Genomic DNA, 18016 nt, shown 5'->3' with positions numbered 1-18016 from the left:
TCATTATCCTGTTGCAAGACCCATGAACTGCGACTGAGACCAAGCTTTCTGACACTGGGCAGCACATTTCTCTCTAGAATCCCTTGACAGTCTTGAGATTTCATTGTACCCTGCACAGATTAAAGACACCCTATGCCAGATGCAGTAAAGCAGCCCCAGAACATAGAGACAGAACAGAGCCTCCACCATGTTTCACAGTAGGGACAGTGTTCTTTTCTTGATATGCTTAATTTTTCCGTCTGTGAACATAGAGCTGATGTGCCTTGCCAAAAACTTCCATTTTTGTCTCATCTGTCCATAGGACATTCTCCCAGAAGCTTTGTGACTTGTCAACATGTAGTTTGGCAAATTCCAGTCTGGCTTTTTTATGATTTTTTTTTCAACAATGGTGTTCTCCTTGGTCGTCTCCCATGAAGTCCACTTTGGATCAAACAACAACGGATGGTGCGATCTGATAGTGATGTTCCTTGAGCTTGAATTTCACCTTTAATCTCTTTAGAAGTTATCCTGGGCTCTTTTGTTACCATTCGTATTATCTGTCTCTTTGATTTGTCATCAATTTTCCTCCTGCGGCCACGTCCAGGGAGGTTGGCTACAGTCCCATGGATCTTAAATTTCTGAATAATATGTGCAACTGTAGTCACAGGAACATCAGGCTGCTTGGAGATGGTCGTATAACCTTTACCTTTAACATGCTTGTCTATAATTGTCTTTCTAATCTCCTGAGACAACTCTTTCCTTTGCTTCCTCTGGTCCATGTTGAGTGTGGTACACACCATGTAACCAAACATGACCATTGTGGATTTTTCTTTCATTAAACGAGGGGTACCAACAATTTTGACCACGTGTGTATAATATATTATATTTATTCATACTATTTTTTATATTTATATTATTTTATATATAAAATAGATAATATAAATATAATATTTAATATAGTATGGCATAATACAAAATAATATATATATAATGAAAAATACATATAATATATTTTATATATACAGTATACTATAATATATAAATATATACAACATATTAGAATATTATATATAATATATAAATATATTAGATTTATTTATATTACACTGTGTTCCAAATTATTATGCAAATAATATTTTCTCAGATTTTCCCAAATTACCTATATGAATTGCAGTCATTGTAATTTTCCAGTCAAATAACTATTAGAGTACAATTGAAAGGTTTTTGTACAAACCTATGATAACAGTATATTTTTAAAAAAATAAAAAACTCAAACTGCACTCAAAATGCATGTTCCAAATTATTATGCACAGCAGAGTTTTCAACCTTTTCATTTTAATAAAGAACAAAAATGATCTCGATGGTCCAGATGGATGGAGTGGAGGATGGCTGGTTGATGGACACCCCATGCAAACACGGCTACGGCGCTAACAAGGAGGAGGTGGAGTAATGTTTTGGGCTGGAATCATGGGGAGAGAGATTGTCGGCCCTTTTAGGATCCCTGAAGGGGTAAAGATGAACTCCATAATGTATGTTGAGTTTCTCAAACAGCACTTCCTTCCATGGTTCAAGAAGAAGAACCGTGCATTCTGCAGCAAGATCATTTTCATGCATGATAATGCCCCGTCTCATGCTGCACATAACACATCTGCATCTCTGGCTGCTATGGGCATAAAAGGGGACAAACTTATGGTGTGGCACCCATGCTCCCCTGACCTCAACCCCATTGAGAACCTCAGGAGCATCATCAAAAGGAGTGTCTATGATGGCGGGAGGCAGTTCACATCTAAGCAACAGCTCTGGGAGGGTATTCTGTCCTCATGCAAAACAATTAAAGCAGAAACCATCCAAAACTTGACAAATTCAATGGACGAGAGAGTTCAGAAGCTCCTTTCGAACAAGCGGTCCTATGTGCAAATGTGACATCACCTAGAATAAAGTTTTGAGTTGAAAACTGTTTGATTTCAGTTTGTAATAACCTGCTAATGCTTATAATTTCAAAATTGACCATTTTTTTTGTTCTTTATTAAAATGAAAAGGTTGAAAACTCTGATGTGCATAATAATTTGGAACATGCATTTTGAGTGCAGTTTGAGTTTTTTATTTTTTTTTAAATATACTGTTATCATAGGCAGTTTGTACAAAAACCTTTCAATTGTACTCTAATAGTTATTTGACTGGAAAATTACAATGACTGCAATTCATATAGGTAATTTTGGAAAATCTGAGAAAATATTATTTGCATATTAATTTGGAACACAGTGTATTTATATATAAAAATAAATAATATAAAATATAATATTTAATATAGCATAGTATAATAGAAAATAATCTATAATATAACGCTGCAAGCGTCCCTCTGTCTGAAGTCTCTGTAGACTGCGCATGCGCGACGCGCAGTCTGGCTCCAGACAGAAGAACGCATGGAGCCGTTACAGGTAAGAGGAGTGTGTATGGCGCCGGAGATCGCGGTATGCGTAGACGCTGAACGCATACCGCAATCTCCGGTGCCATACTTACCTGACTGGGAGGAGCGTTGCTGCGGCGCCTCTCTTCTGGCCGAAGACCGGGGCAAGAGTGAAGGCGCCAGAGTCGGCGCATGCGCATAGCGCTATCCGGTGCCATTTTACTGAAGACACATTTGCAGTGTGTCTTCAGCAAAATGGCGCCGGACAGCGCGGTATTGGCACGCGTGTACTCCGGCACCACACTCCTCCCCCGGCCTCCGGCAGAACAGGACACAGCGGCACTGGAACACAGGGAAGAAAGGTGAGTATAAGTGTTTTTTTTTGTATGTGTGCAGCGTGAAAGGGATGAGGGGGCGACACATACCAGGATTGGGGGGTGAGGGGGCCATACATACCAGGATTGGGGAGTGAGGTGGCCACACATACCAGGATTGGGGAGTGAGGTGGCCACACATACCAGGATTGGGGGGTGAGGGGCCCATGTATACCAGGATTGGGGGGGTGAGGGGCCCATGCATACCAGGATTGGGGGGTGAGAGGCCCATGCATAGCAGGATTGGGGGTGAGGGGGCCACGCATACCAGGATTGGGGGATGAGGGGGCCACACATACCAGGATTGGGGGATGAGAGGGCCACACATACCAGGATTGGGGGATGAGGGGGCCACACATACCAGGATTGGGGGATGAGGGGTACCATGCATACCAGGATGATGGATGGGGTGCCATGCATACCAGGATGAGGGGTACCATGCATACCAGGATGAGGGGTACCATGCATACCAGAATAGGGATGAGGGGTGCCATGCATACCAGGATTGGGGGATGAAGAGTGCCATGCATACCAGGCTAGGGATGAGGGGGCCATACATACCAGGATTGGGGATGAGGGGTGCCATACATACCAGGATGAGGGGTTGGGTGCCATGCATATTAGAATTGGGGGATGAGGAGGCCATACATACCAGGATTGGAGGATGAGGGGTGCCATACATACCAGAATTGAGATGAGGGGTTCCATGTATACCAGGATGAGGGGTACCATACATACCAGAATACGGATGTGGGGTACCATGCATACCAGGATGAGGGATGGGGTGCCATGCATACCAGGATGAGGGATGGGGTGCCATGCATACCAGGATGAGGGGTACCATGCATACCAGAATAGAGATGAGGGGTACCATGCATACCAGGATAGGAATGCAGGGTACCATGCATACCAGGATTGAGGGATGAGGAGGCCATACATACCAGAATTGGGATGAGGGGTGCCATGTATACCAGGATGAGGGGTACCATACATACCAGAATAGGGATGCGGGGTACCATGCATACCAGGATGAGGGATGGGGCGGCATACATACTAGGATGAGGGGTACCATACATACCAGGATAGGGATGCGGGGTACCATACATACCAGGATAGGGATGAGGAGTGCCATGCATACCAGGATTGGGGATGAGGAAGCCATGCATACCAGGATGAGGGATTGGGTACCATACATACCAGGATTGAGGAATGAGGGGTGCCATGCATACCAGGATGAGGGGTACCAGGATAGGAATGGGGTACCATGCATACCAGGATTGGGTATGAGGGAGCCATGCATACCAGGATGAGGGGTGCCATGTATACCAGGATAGGGGATGAGGAGTGCCATGCATACCAGGATTGGGGATGAGGGGTGCCATGCATACCAGGATTGGGGGTGAGGGGTGCCATGCATACCAGGATTGGTGATGAGGGAGCCATGCATACCAGGATTGGGGATGAGGGGCGCCATGCATACCAGGATTGGGGATGAGGGGCGCCATGCATACCAGGATTGGGGATGAGGGGTGCCATGCATACCAGGATGGGGGAATCAAGGGGTGCCATGCATACCAGGATGGGGGCTCAAGGGGTGCCATGCATACCAGGATTGGGGATGAGGGAGCCATGCATACCAAGATTGGGGGTGAAGGGTGCTATGCATACCAGGATTGGGGATGAGGGGTGCCATACATACCAGGATTGGGGGTGAGGTGTGTTATGCATGCCAGGATTAGGGGTGAGGGGTTCCATGCATACCAGGATTGGGGGTGAGGGATGCCATGCATACCAGGATAGGGATGAGGGCAGCACATAACAGGATGGAGGAACAGGATTGGGCAGCACAAATACCAGGATGGGGGCAGCACATACTAGCATGGGAGACCATATGCCAATAAAAATGCTTGCCACCCGGGCGTAGAACTGGCTCAATAGTTAGTATATATATAATGTACAATACATATAATCTAAAATGTATATTAGAATATTATAATATTATAATATATTACATGTTTATATATATTAGAATTAAATATATACAATATAATAGAATATTATATATATTAAATATTAGAAGATTATATTATATTTAATATATGAATATATAATATATTAGAGTTATTTATAGTTTATACAGTGTATAAAATGGATAATATAAAATATAATATTTAAAGTAATATAGTATAATAGAAAATAATATATATATATATAATGTATAATACATAAATATATAATAATATAATACAATTTAAAATGTGCGGAAATATAATATAATCTAATACAAAATAATATAGTGTAATATAATATATACCATAATATACTGCATATAGTCATGCAACGAAAAGAAGTGTCACGTTGGACAAATAACGTAAGCCGGTCAAACACATAATTCGCAGGCTCCTCTGTCACATAAGAAGACACCAGATACGGATACTTATAAATAATAACACACCTGATTAAATCAAGGAAAGCGTCCGCAGCGGTGACTTGCTCGATTTTGCCCTCCCGGTGCATTTTATCTTTGCTGCCCTTCCCGGGGTGGATGATGATGACGATAATAATTCCAATGATTACAGCAATGACCGTTGTTGTCATGTAGTAAACGACAGCTCGGAGTCCCATTTTCCCAGATGCCTTACTGTCCAGTGCCGCCATGCCTAAAAAGAAAAAAAAAAGTAATTTTAATGTATCCTGAACCTGGAAATATGGAAAGAGTAAGTGATGTAGTGTGGGATACCAGCAGTTAGTATTCTACAGCCTAACCCAGTAATAATGCTCCTTGAGTGCCCCCTTTAAAACAAATTATACCTTCATAAAAAGTAAGGATGCCCCTGAGTACCACCTTTGTGTCACTCCATATAAATAAGGTTTATTCTCATTCCAGTGATGTCATTGCTGATGTCTAACAGAGCGTAAGTCTACAGCCGCCGGTGGCCCACAGGTTGGGGAGCGTTGGGGCATGGAGGCGATGGTTCCATGCTCTACCACAGGATTCCACTGTATCAGTATCATGTTGTTGCCGATACATTTGAAAGTGGCACTTGCATGGAGATCCAGGGCACCCCAAAAAAATGTATTTTGAAATTTTGTGCCTGTAAGAATTTTGCACCCAGCGTCTCTCCGCCACCCCCCCCCCCCACGCTACGCCACTTAGAAATAGGTTCTTGGTTAAGAATCCATCACAAAAATTTTTGCATTGATTTCGATTTCCATGCCCCACGTCCATTTTTCCACACTTTTGTTTGCTAAAAAGATCCTCAGGGGAGGGGATTCCTGTGCACATTTCCCACCCTAAATAGCTATAACTGTACTACTTTTCTGCAAGGGCCCCATAGTAGATGTATGGTCTGCATTTATAGCAGGAGGAGGCGTACCAATATACCAACTTTTACATAGGGGCCCTTAGACATAAGGGTCCGCAGTCTTTAAAAGTAGATCCTACTGATAAATTGCGTGTACGAGACTAAGACAATGAATTTCATGATGTATAATTATTTATAGTCTTAAAGGGGTGCTCTGTAGTAAGGGAACCAAAGGAGATTAAGGGTCCCCAAAAATTATTCTTGCACATTGACCCTCTTCTGCATATGTCCGTGTCTTCACCATCCTAATTGGGATCTATGTGGGCCTTGACTAGCCATTACACTGTGCTTAAAGGAGTTTCCCAGCTTCAGTTTAAAAACAAACAAACTGTACTTTATTCACCCTCCCCAGGTCCATCGCTAATTCGTAGGCACTGCATCTGGTGTCTGTTATTGTCTACTTCATGAGTGTCCCATGAACAGCACTGCAGCCAATCAGTTCTGCTTGAGTTGATGGCATGAACTCACTGATTGGCTGCAATACTGTTGACATGACACCAGCACTGCATATAATAATAGACTCCAGAAGGCAGCGTCGGACACTCAGTTCTGGACCTGGGGATGGTGAAAAAAAGAGCAATTTGTTTTTTCAAAACAAACTTCACCCAGGGTTTGCTGAAACTGGAAATCCACTTTAATAATATAGAGTCTGACCATACACTGAGACGGGGTTAGACTCTACTTTGTACCATCTCTGTTGCTTTTGGGTGGGAGAAACTGTGCCGGCCTCCCTTCCACAAGCCACTCCCAAGAGGAACTGCAACTAAGAAGAAACGGTCCAATGAGCACGAAGGGCAAACAGACTCAACAAGCCCTTCTGTCCTGTGGATATAGGGTCCACGCCTATCTAATGCAACTTAATGATCTGAATTTTTGGGATATTATTGTTGATCTATTGGGTAATATGGGCATTTACCCATATGGGGACAAACATTCAAGTGCTGGGAACTCTTAAGTGAGGACGTCCGAATAGAAAACCTTCTGTTCAGCGTCTATTCACCCGGCTTTTGTTCTGGGCTGATGTAGAGTGAAACTGGATTTTTTCCCTACCACGTAGCCCTCAGAAGGGCTTGTTATGTCTTTATCTCGACTCAGTGTGACCGTTTCACACTCGCTTAAGGAGAAAGGGGCCGAAAGCCTAATAGAAAGAGAAGGGATTGAGGGAGATTTTTCTTGTTTGCAAGTTCTGTTTGTCCCTCACGTCATCCCTTTCACCATTGGAGTGCAGCGCGGGGAGAGAAATCGCCCGGACTCCACTTGGAATTGCTGTGGCAACAAGAGAGGCATCCTTGTTTGTGGTGTCCATTGGCGATGCAAGTTTCCCAGGGCCCGTCACAGACGAGAGCAGGGGGGGAAGTGGGGGCCACCGTGCATGGCGATGAATACAATATTAGGGATGTGGGAGAGAGATTTGCAGGGGATTAAAGGAGAACATACATCTCCTTGCAACAATGGAGGCTTTTGCTAATGGCCAGTGAAAGAGAGAAGGACGGACACAAAGACCCATGACACATGACGGATACAGAACTAACTTTATTGCACCTCCATCAAGTATCCGTGTCAGGTTTCCATTCTGCGCTGACAGTGATTAGTACTTTGTATAACACTGAGCGTTTGTGACAGTCGCAGGCACCGCACAACTCCACATTGTACGCCAAAATATACAACAACGCGTTTATACAGTACGGCCGGCGGGATCTGGTTAATGGACACGTTTAATAGGGGAAAGTGGGTCCGGTTTTTTGTACATAAAACATAAATGTTCTATAAGATTCTAATATACTTTAAATTTATGAAATTTTTGTTTGCTGCCAAAGAATGAGAACACTCTTTCATAGACTCTGCTGATACAATTGTATCCAGTTCAGACAATGATCTGTGAGCTAAACATTCTGCACTCTGAACTGATACATTGTATAATCTAAATGTTTTATAGGTTTATAATATACTTTAAATTTAAGAAAGTTTCGTTTGCGGTCAATGAATTAGAACACTCATTCATAGACTCGGCTGATACAATTGTATCTAGTGCAGACAATGCTCTGTGAGCAAAACATCCCAGAATCCAGACTGATACATTGTATAATCGAAAAGTTGTTTTTTTTAGGTTTCTAATATACTTTAAATTTAAGAAATTTTTTTTTGCTGTCAGTGAATGAGAACACTCATTCATAGACTCTGCTGATACAATTGCATTCAGTGCTGACAATGCTCTGTGAGTTAAAAATCCCGGACTCCGGACTGATACATTGTATAATCTAAATGTTCTATAAGATTCTAATATACTTTAAATGTAAGAAATCTTTGTTTGCAGTCAGAAAATGATATGACTAAATCCAGTGTAGACAATGCTCTGTGAGCTAAACACATCAGTATTCTCTCTGCTAGTTTGCTACAATTTATCAGTGCAGTTAAAGAGTTATACCCCCCAAAAAACAAGTCATCCAACTGATAAGACCCCCCGGGATCCTGAGATCATGGCTCTGGAACCCCAAGAATGGGGCTTTGCAGCTCTGTCCTGATTGTATGGATGTGTGCATTTTTGACCTCTGCTCCATTCATTGTCTATGGGACTGTGGAAATAGAGGAGCATTACCCCATAGACAATGAATGGAGTGAAGTCAAGCATGTGCACCTCCACTCCACTCAGATGGAGCTGCAGAGCCTGTTCTCAGGGTTCCAGAGCCCCGATTTTGGTATTACTGGTGGTCCCAGCGGTCGGACCCGCAACAATCAGCAACATCCCTAATCCTATGGATAGGGAATAACTTGCTATTTTTGGATATAACCCTTTAAAATTCCATCTATGTTTTCTCTGGCACTGAGGGATGTTCTGATCAGAACTTCTTCAACTATAAAGTTGTTCTTCAGTCTTATAGATATGTATCTCCCATGAATGGAGCTGTCTCTGAATGGAGTGGAGGTGTCCATGCTCGACCGCAGCTCCATTTATTGTCTATGGGACTACAGAAGATAGGTGAGTGCTGTATTCGACTTTCTTCCACAGTTCCCAGACAATGAATGGAGCCAGGTTGAGAAAGTTCACTTTCGCTCCCCTCGGATGGAGCTCTCTAGAGCCACTTTCTCGGGATCCAAAGGCCCCATTCTCAGGATCGATTTGGATATCAGTTGTCAGAACCCTAGCAATCAGTAAGTTACTTTTAATTGAGTGAATACTTGATGGCTGGCCAAAGGACCCTCTGTATCAGCGATGAAACCCCTAGTAACAGTCACAGTATAGAACCCCCCCACAACACTGACAACCATAGGACCCCAATATCAACCATCAAATCTATAAAAACAGTGACAATATAGGACTACAAAAAATAATGAGAACCATAGGACTTCCAAAATCAGCCATCAAGCCTATAGTAACAGCCAAACTATAGGTCTCCCAAAAACACTGACCACCATAGAGCATCCAATATCAGCCATCAAACCAATGATAATATAGGACCCCCCCCAAAATACTGACCACCATAGGATCCCCAAAGACTTGAAATAACTGGGGGTCCCGTTGCAAGCTTTTGCATTGGGGCCCATGAGCTTCAAGTTACGACACTAAGTGTAGGACCTCCAAAGCAAAAATGACCAAAGGAGCCCCAATATCAGTTCTCAAACTCATAGTAGCAGTCACAGCATAGGTTCCGCCAAAAAAATGACAACCATAGAACAACCAAAATTAGCCATCAAACCCATAGTAAAAGTCACAGTATAGGACCCCAAAAAACACTGACCACCATAGAGCCTCCAATATCAGCCATCAAATCAAGCATAGTATAGGACCCCACCCAAAAAACACTGACCACCACAGGATCCCTAATATCAGCCATCAAACCAATAGTAACAGTCACAGTATAAGACCCTCAAAAACAGTGATCACCACATGACCACCTAATATCAGTCATCAATCACAATAAAGGACTCCCCAAATTATTGACAACCATAGAACCCTCCATATCAGCCATCAATCTCATAGTAACAGTCACAGTATAGGACTCCTAAAATATTGACAACCATAGTTCCCTGAATAACAGCAATCACATTCATTATAACAGTCACTGTATAAGGCACCAAAAACACTGACAGCCATCGGACCCTAATATCAGCCATGAAACGCATAGTAAAAATCACAGTATAAACACCCCCAAAACACTGCCAACCATAGAACCCCGAACATCAGCCATCAAGCCCATAGTAACAATCACAGTATAGGACTCACACCCCCAAAACACTGACAACCATCGGATTGGCGTTTTCCCTCTGCCTGTGACATGCCGCATGCTGCTGCGCAGTGCAGTTTCCCGCCCCTCCTGAGATTTACACCTGCATCTCTCAGTCACTCTTATGATTTCCTTTATGAATCTTCAGATATGATGGAACCCAACATCTGTATGTGATATATGAGAGGACATCACAGGATGACTGACATAACCCCCCCCCCCGATACATCCTTAATAATAATAATAATAATAATAGTTTTTATTTTTATAGCGCCAACATATTCCGCAGCACTTTACAAATTTTAGGGGGGACATATACAGACAATACAGAATAAGCATATCTCATATCGAAAGGAGTGAGGGCCCTGCTCGCAAGCTTACAGTCTATGAGGAAATGGGGGAGACACAAAAGTCAGAATGAACATATATTGTATAATGCAGCCTTGATATACTGAATAGGATAAATAATACATGGACTGGTCGCCAGCCAGTATGTGTACAGTCCTGACCGAGGCTATTATGTGCATGGTTGGTAAGAACCTGAAGTTGAAGAAGATTTTAATATGGGGGAAAACTGGGACGGACAGAGTGTGTTTAGGCGATACGCCAGTCTAAAGAAATGTGTTTTTAGGGTTCACTTGAAACTGTGGGTATTGGGAATTAATCAAACTGTCCTGGGTAGTGCATTCCAAAGAATTGGCGCAACACGCGAGAAATCTTGGAGACGGGAGTGGGAAGTTCGGATTATGGAGGATTTTAGTTTTAAGTCATTAGCAGAACGGAGGGCACGTGTAGTGTGGTAGACTGAGACAAGGGAGGAGATGTAGGGGGGTACTGAAGCATGGAGCGCTTTGTGGGTAAGCGTGATAAGTTTAAATTGAACTCTATATTGGTTGGGCAACCAATGCAATGACTGGCACAGGGAAGAGGCATCGGTGTAGCAGTTGGCGAGGAATATGATCCTGACTGCTGCGTTAAGGACGGATTGGAGAGGGGAGAGTTGAGTAAGAGGGAGCCCGATAAGTAGAGAGTTGCAGTAGTCCAGACGAGAATGAATAAGAGCTACAGTAAGAGTTTCTGCCGAGTCAAAGGTGAGAAAAGTCCCGATTCTTGAGATGTTTTTGAGGTGTAGATGACATGAACGAGCGAGTGATTTGATGTGAGGAGTGAAAGAAAGATCTGAATCAAAAATGACCCCAAGACAGCGGGCTGGTTGCTGGGGAGTAATGGTTGAGCCACAAACGGAAATGGCAATATCGGGCATAGGTAGGTTAGTGGAGGGAGGAAATACGAGTAGTTCAGTTTTTGACAGATTCAGTTTTAGGTAGAGGGAGGACATAATGTTAGACACAGCAGAAAGACAATCACTGGTCTTTTGTAGTAATGCAGGGGTGATATCCAGAGCAGAGGTGTATAATTGGGTGTCATCAGCATAGAGATGGTACTGAAAACCGAATCTGCTGATTGTTTGTCCAATGGGAACGGTGTATAAGGAGAAAAGAAGGGGGCCTAGGACTGATCCTTGAGGAACCCCGAGAGTAAGGGGAAGGAGAGAGGAGGAGGAGCCGTCGAAAGACACAGAGAAGGAGCGGTCAGAGAGGTAGGAGGAGAACCAGGAGAGAACAGTGTCCTTGAGGCCGATAGAGCGGAGCATAGAGAGAAGGAGCTGGTGATCCACAGTGTCGAATGCTGCAGAGAGATCCAGGAGAATCAGCAGGGAGCAGGGACCATTAGATTTAGCTGTTAGTAAATCATTAGAGACTTTAGTGAGGGCAGTTTCAGTAGAATATAAAGAGCGGAAACCAGATTGTAAAGGGTCAAGAAGAAAGTTGTCTGAGAAATAGCGGATGAGACGGGAGTGGACCAGGTGTTCCAGGAGTTTAGAGATAAAGGGAAGATTGGAAACAGGTCTGTAGTTGGCCGTGCAGTTCTGGTCAAGGGATGGTTTTTTAAGTAATGGTTGTATGCTGGCGTGTTTAAAAGAAGAGGGAAAGATACCAGATGAGAGGGAAAGGTTGAAAATTCTAGTTAGGTGAGTGGTGACAGCGGGAGCAAGGGACTGAAGGAGATGTGAGGGAATAGGGTCACTGGTGCAGGTGGTAGGGCGAGAAGATGCAAGGAGCCTGATCACTTCATCTTCCGTGACTGGTTCGAAGTCAGAAAGTGAGCAAGATACAATGTGGCGGAGGAGAGCATGCATAACATTTGGGGATTGGGAGAAAATTTACTGTCGGAAATGGTCAATTTTTTCTTTGAAATAATTGGCCAGATCGTCAGCGCTGAGGTCGGTGGTCGGGGCCTGTGTTGTTTGATTGAGGAGAGAATGAAATGTGTCAAAAAAGTCATTTAGGATTATTGGAAAGTGAGATGATGAGGTTGTTAAAGTAGGTTTGTTTGGAGAGGTGAAGGGCAGAGTTATATGTTTTCAGCATAAATTTATAGTGGAGGAAATCTTCGGGCAGATTTGATTTTCTCCACAGCCGTTCAGCGCACCTGGAACACCGCTGGAGAAGACGTGTTTGAGGTGTGTGACAGGGTTGTCGCCGTCTATGCCGAATTGTTCTTTGTGTAGGAGGTGCGGCTTCATCCAGGGCGCATAGCATTATTTCGTTATAAAGCTTCAGTGCAGAGTCGGGACATGAGAGGGAGGAGATTGGGGCCAATGATGATTGCAACTTTTTCATAAATTTCTGGGTGTTAATGGCGCATATATTTCTATAAGTGTGGAAAGTGGGGGTGTCTTGAGTAGAGTCACAGTTCTTGACAGAGAATGAAAGAAGATTATGGTCAGAGAGTGGAAGGGGAGAGTTAGTAAAGTCATGTACTGAGTAAAGCCAGGAGAAGATCAGGTCCAATGTGTTCCCGTCTTCATGTGTAGGAGAATTAGCAAGTTGTGAAAGGCCGAAGGAGGAGGTTAGTGATAAAAGGTGAGCGGCAGATGGGGAAAGAGGATCGCCAATTGGGATGTTAAAATCTCCCATCCTTCATCATTGATAAATATTGAATTTTTTGTTTATTGCTTTAACAATATTTTAGCTGCAGAAAGTTCATATTAGTGTCAATTACTTATAATATCGACTAATTTCCGGTTAAAGATTTGCCTGGAGGTGGAAGCCAGAAGAATCTCCGTTAAAGGATATTTTCTTTTGCTTATATGCATGAATCTGGGGCTAAAAATCATTTTTACAATTGGATTTCAGTAAAAATTTTGCACCATTTGACTTTTACAGACTCTTTGCTTTCAACTTCAGTGTAATATGTGCTCATAAATCAAATGAGATCAGAAAATGACAGGTAAAAGAGTTACAAACTCCCCATCAGACCGTAATAGTGGGCTCACTGATTGAGGTCTTCTTCTCTCTTCACACAGGTACAATATCTCTGCTTGCTGTCATCTGCTGCTACTTCCCCCTTGGAACAATCTAATGGTACGATATCTCTGCTTGATATTTCCGCTTTGTTATCTATTACATTCCATTCAATACTCACTGATATGTCTGTCCTTTCCCCACTGTAGACTTTATCAGATGTTTAAAGGTGTTAAACTGCATATCCCCACATAGCCCTAGCTCTGTCTTTGATCACCCAGCCATGTCCTGGTGAGCTGACCAGCTGCTAATTTATCCACAAGCCGCTCCCACAAAGCCGCTCACCTGATGGTTTAGTCTGACCTATAAATTTAGAAGCTGCATAAGGAGTGCACGCGTGTGGGTGGATGCACGCGTCTTCTTCCACAAATTGTGTCTTCGTCGCCAAATGTGGGCAGTTACTTCAGAGGCAGTTAGTCAGGGCAGGAGTCAGGTAACTCACACTTTGACTGCTTACTCTTTTAACCATGTTTTTGCTAGTTTTCACTCTCCTCTATAGTCCTTCACGTTATACTAACCCTTCTAATCACTACTCCAAGTAAGGAACTCTTCATCTCTCCCTCCATCCTCCCCATCCATCTCACCTCCTCCTCAGAACTATTCCTCAACATTCAATCCTGTGTCTCCAAACAGCCACCTCCTGCTCTCTCCTGCTCCCACCTGCTAAAACTTTCTCTGTTCCTCCTCACTGCCGGCTACATCCATCCAAATCCTGGTCCTCCTCACCGCATCCCCACAGTCACTTCTGCTTCCTATCCATGATCTGTCACAAACTCTCGCAACCTCTCGCAACCTCTCTAACCTCATACCCATTCACCCAGTCCCCTCTTCCCCAGTTGCACTAACAGGAGCTCTTTGGAACGCTTGCTCCGTCTGCAGCAAACTTTCCTACATCCATGATCTTTTCATTACTAACAAACTTTCCTTCCTCACCATCACCAAAACCTGGCTCACTCCCTCTGACACAGCTTCTCCAGCTGCACTTTGATACGGTGGATTCCACCTTTCCCACACTCCCCGTCCCAGCAGCAAACATGGAGGAGGAGTAGGCTTTCTCCTGTCTGATACCTGTGCCTTCACCCAAATCCCACTGCAGCCCTCCAACCTCCAACTGGCTGTCATGTACTGTCCCCCATGGCCAGCCACCACTTTCTTTGACCACTTCACCACCTGGCTACTTCACTTCCTTTCCGCCGACATTCCCACTATCATCATGTGCGATTTCAACATCCCCATTGACACTTCCCACTCATCTGTCTCTAAGCTTCTATCCCTCACTTCCTCCTTCGGCCTTGCTCAGTGGTCTTCCACAGCCACTCACAAAGATCGCCACATACTGGACCTCATCTTCACCCGCCTCTGTTCCCTATCTAACCTCTCCAACTCGCGACGGGCCTCCAGGATTGCTGAGCGGAGATGGAAAAGGTCCCTCACTACCTTCAAGTCCACACTCACTGCAGCAAAACAAACATACTCTTATCTCTCATATCCTTCCTATCTCACAAACCTAAACAGCTATTCAACACTTTCAATTATCTCCTCCGCCCCCCAGTATCTCCTCCCTCTCCTCTCATCTCAGCTGAAGACATTGCCTCATTCTTCAAGCAGAGGATTGACAAGTCCCCACAGCCCCTCCTCATATCTAAACAACCTTCCTCCTCCAAAACCAGCTTCTCCACCATTACAGAAGATCAAGTTTCCTCTTACTCTCCAAATCATACCTCACCACCTGTGAACTCGACCCAGTCCCGTCCCAGCTCATCCCTAACCTTACCACAGTCTTCATCCCAACCCTAACCCACCTTTTCAACCTGTCACTAACAACTGGAATTTTCCCCTCATGTTACAAACATGCCTCAATCACACCCATCCTCTAAAGCCCTCCCTTGACCCATCCTCTCTGTCTAACTATCGCCCCATATCACTCCTCCTTTATGCCTCAAAACTACTGGAACAACATGTCCAACTTGAGCTGTCCTCCCACCACTCCTCCTGCTCCCTCTTCGACTGCTTACAATCAGGCTTCCGACCACATCACTCCACTGAAACTGCCCTGACTAAAGTCACCAACGACCTATTAACCGCCAAATCCAAGCGACACTACTCTGTCCTCCTCCTCCTGGACCTGTCACCTGCCTTTGTCACAGGGGACCATTCCCTCTTACTACAGACTCTCTGATCTCTTGGCATCACAGACTTGGCCCTATCTTGGATCTCTTCATACCTAACAGACCGGACATTCAATGTCTCCCACTCACAGACCACCTCCTCATCTCGCCCCCTATCTGTCTTTGTCCCCCAAGGTTCAGTCCTAGGATCCCTGCTCTTCTGCATTTACATCTTTGGCCTGGGACAGCTCATAGAGTCTCATGGCTTTCAGTATCGACTCTATGCTGATGACACACAGATCTACCTATCTGGACCTGATATCAACTCCTTATTAACCAGAATCCCACAATGTCTGTCCGCTATTTCATCCTTCTTCTTTGCCAGATTTCTAAAACTAAACATGAATATGACTTAATTCATCATCTTTCCCCCACCTCACTTAGCCCCCCCATCGGACCTATCTATCAAAGTTAATGGCTGCCCACTCTCCCCAGTAACACAAGCTCGCTGCCTTGGGGTAACCTTGGACTCTGATCTCTCCTTCAAACCACATATCCAAGCCCTTTCCACTTCCTGTCGACTGCAACTCAGAAATATCTCCCAGATCCGTGCATTCCTCATCAAAGACTCAACAAAAACACTAGTGCACGCCCTTATCATATCCCGCCTCGACTACTGCAACCTCCTGCTCTGTGGCCTCCCTTCTAACACTCTCGCGCCCCTCCAATCTATCCTAAACTCTACTGCCCGACTAATCCACCTGTCCCCCGCTACTCCCCGGCCTCTCCTCTCTGTCAATCCCTTCACTGGCTCCCCATTATCCAGAGACTCAAGTTCAAGACCCTAACCATGGCATATAAAGCCCCCCTACTCTGGAACTCTCTACCCCAACACATCAGACTCTCGCCTACCGTGGAAATCGTCAAAAGGAGCCTGAAGACCCACCTCTTCCGACAAGCGTACAACCTGCATTAACCATGGCTCCACCATACCGCTCCACGACCAGCTCTACCCCCACCTACTGTATCCTCACCCATCGCTTGTAGACTATGAGCCCTCGCGGGCAAGGTCCTTTCTCCTCCTGTACCAGTCGCTGACTCGTTTTGTTCAAGATTATTGTAATTGTTTTTGCTACGTATACCTCCTTTTTCACATGTAAAGCGCCATGGAATAAATGGCACTACAATAATAATAATAATTCTCAGTTAACTCATTCTTCTACAGGTCAGGCCAGTATTTTATGGCTGTTGGACAGGAGATCTGCCAACCGCCTCCTACCTGCCGGTATCCCTGGCTCCTCTTTTGATTACCCAGCCTTGTGCTATACTGCATGTCCGTCTTGCCAGAAAGATGACATCAACCCATGCTGGCTAATCAAAAGAGGATCTAGGGATGCCGGCAGATAAGAGGTGGTCCGTAGTGCTCCCATGTAGCAGCCATGGAATACGTACCTGGTCGCTGGATCAGGGTCCTGCAAATCAATTCGCTCGTCTCTTATAGATAACCTTTTTAAAAAAAAAAAAAAAAAAAATTGATCTAAAAATTATAGGGGGGCAGAGGTCGCAGCTTCAGCAGGGCCCTAGTGGCCAAGGGCCCAATGGATCATCTGCCTCATACAATGACACTAAAGGACACTAAGTAAAATTTAGTTTGTGGAGGTCTTCCTTTGTTCCCATACACCATCAATAGCCATTCATCCCGACCTTCTATACACTTTTAGGATTGTCTCTGCCAAGTGTGCATCTGTTTTCTAGGTGACAGGATAACAGGCCACTGCCAGAAATCTCTGGCAGTAGCTTGTCTTCCACAGAAAAAAAAGGACTGGGCATGTTGGAACCCAACATGCCCAATCCTTTTTTCCTTTGCCATCTGATATTGTGTCATCCTCACACATATGAACGAGTCAGACAATCTTGCAGAAATTGTTGGATTTGGATGGCTTTCCTTTAATATACATATTTTGCATTAAAGCCTTAAAGGGGTTGTCCAGCTAAGTATTTTTTGAACATGGCATAAAAAAAATAAAACAAGTCATACTGACCTTATCAATCCAATCCAACATTTCCTGATCCCCTGACAGTCTCTGAATAAAGTCGTGACACAGATATATAATTGCTGCAGCCAATCATTGGTTGTATTGAGACAACTCTGTGGACAGTGATTGGCTGCAGTGGTGACTATCTGCATCGAA

At 44.2% G+C, this 18016-nt stretch overlaps 1 protein-coding gene across 1 annotated transcript in view; it reads right to left on the bottom strand.

Annotated features, from left to right (window-relative positions):
* The window catches only part of SLC1A3 (solute carrier family 1 member 3), a 97333-nt gene that overhangs the window by 17322 nt on the left and 61995 nt on the right, over positions 1–18016 (bottom strand). Inside the window, exon 4 of the mRNA XM_073681709.1 lies at positions 5216–5420. Within this exon, the coding sequence (XP_073537810.1) occupies positions 5216–5420 (205 nt within the window). The remainder of the gene's footprint in view (positions 1–5215; positions 5421–18016) is intronic.

This window comes from Phyllobates terribilis, unplaced genomic scaffold (assembly GCF_046119375.1).
Source record: "Phyllobates terribilis strain yellow unplaced genomic scaffold, ASM4611937v1 Scaffold_1__5_contigs__length_1240528914, whole genome shotgun sequence".
Taxonomy (NCBI): domain Eukaryota; kingdom Metazoa; phylum Chordata; class Amphibia; order Anura; family Dendrobatidae; genus Phyllobates; species Phyllobates terribilis.
The sequence above is the reverse complement of the archived record's forward strand: the minus strand, read 5'-3'. Positions and strand labels throughout refer to the sequence as shown.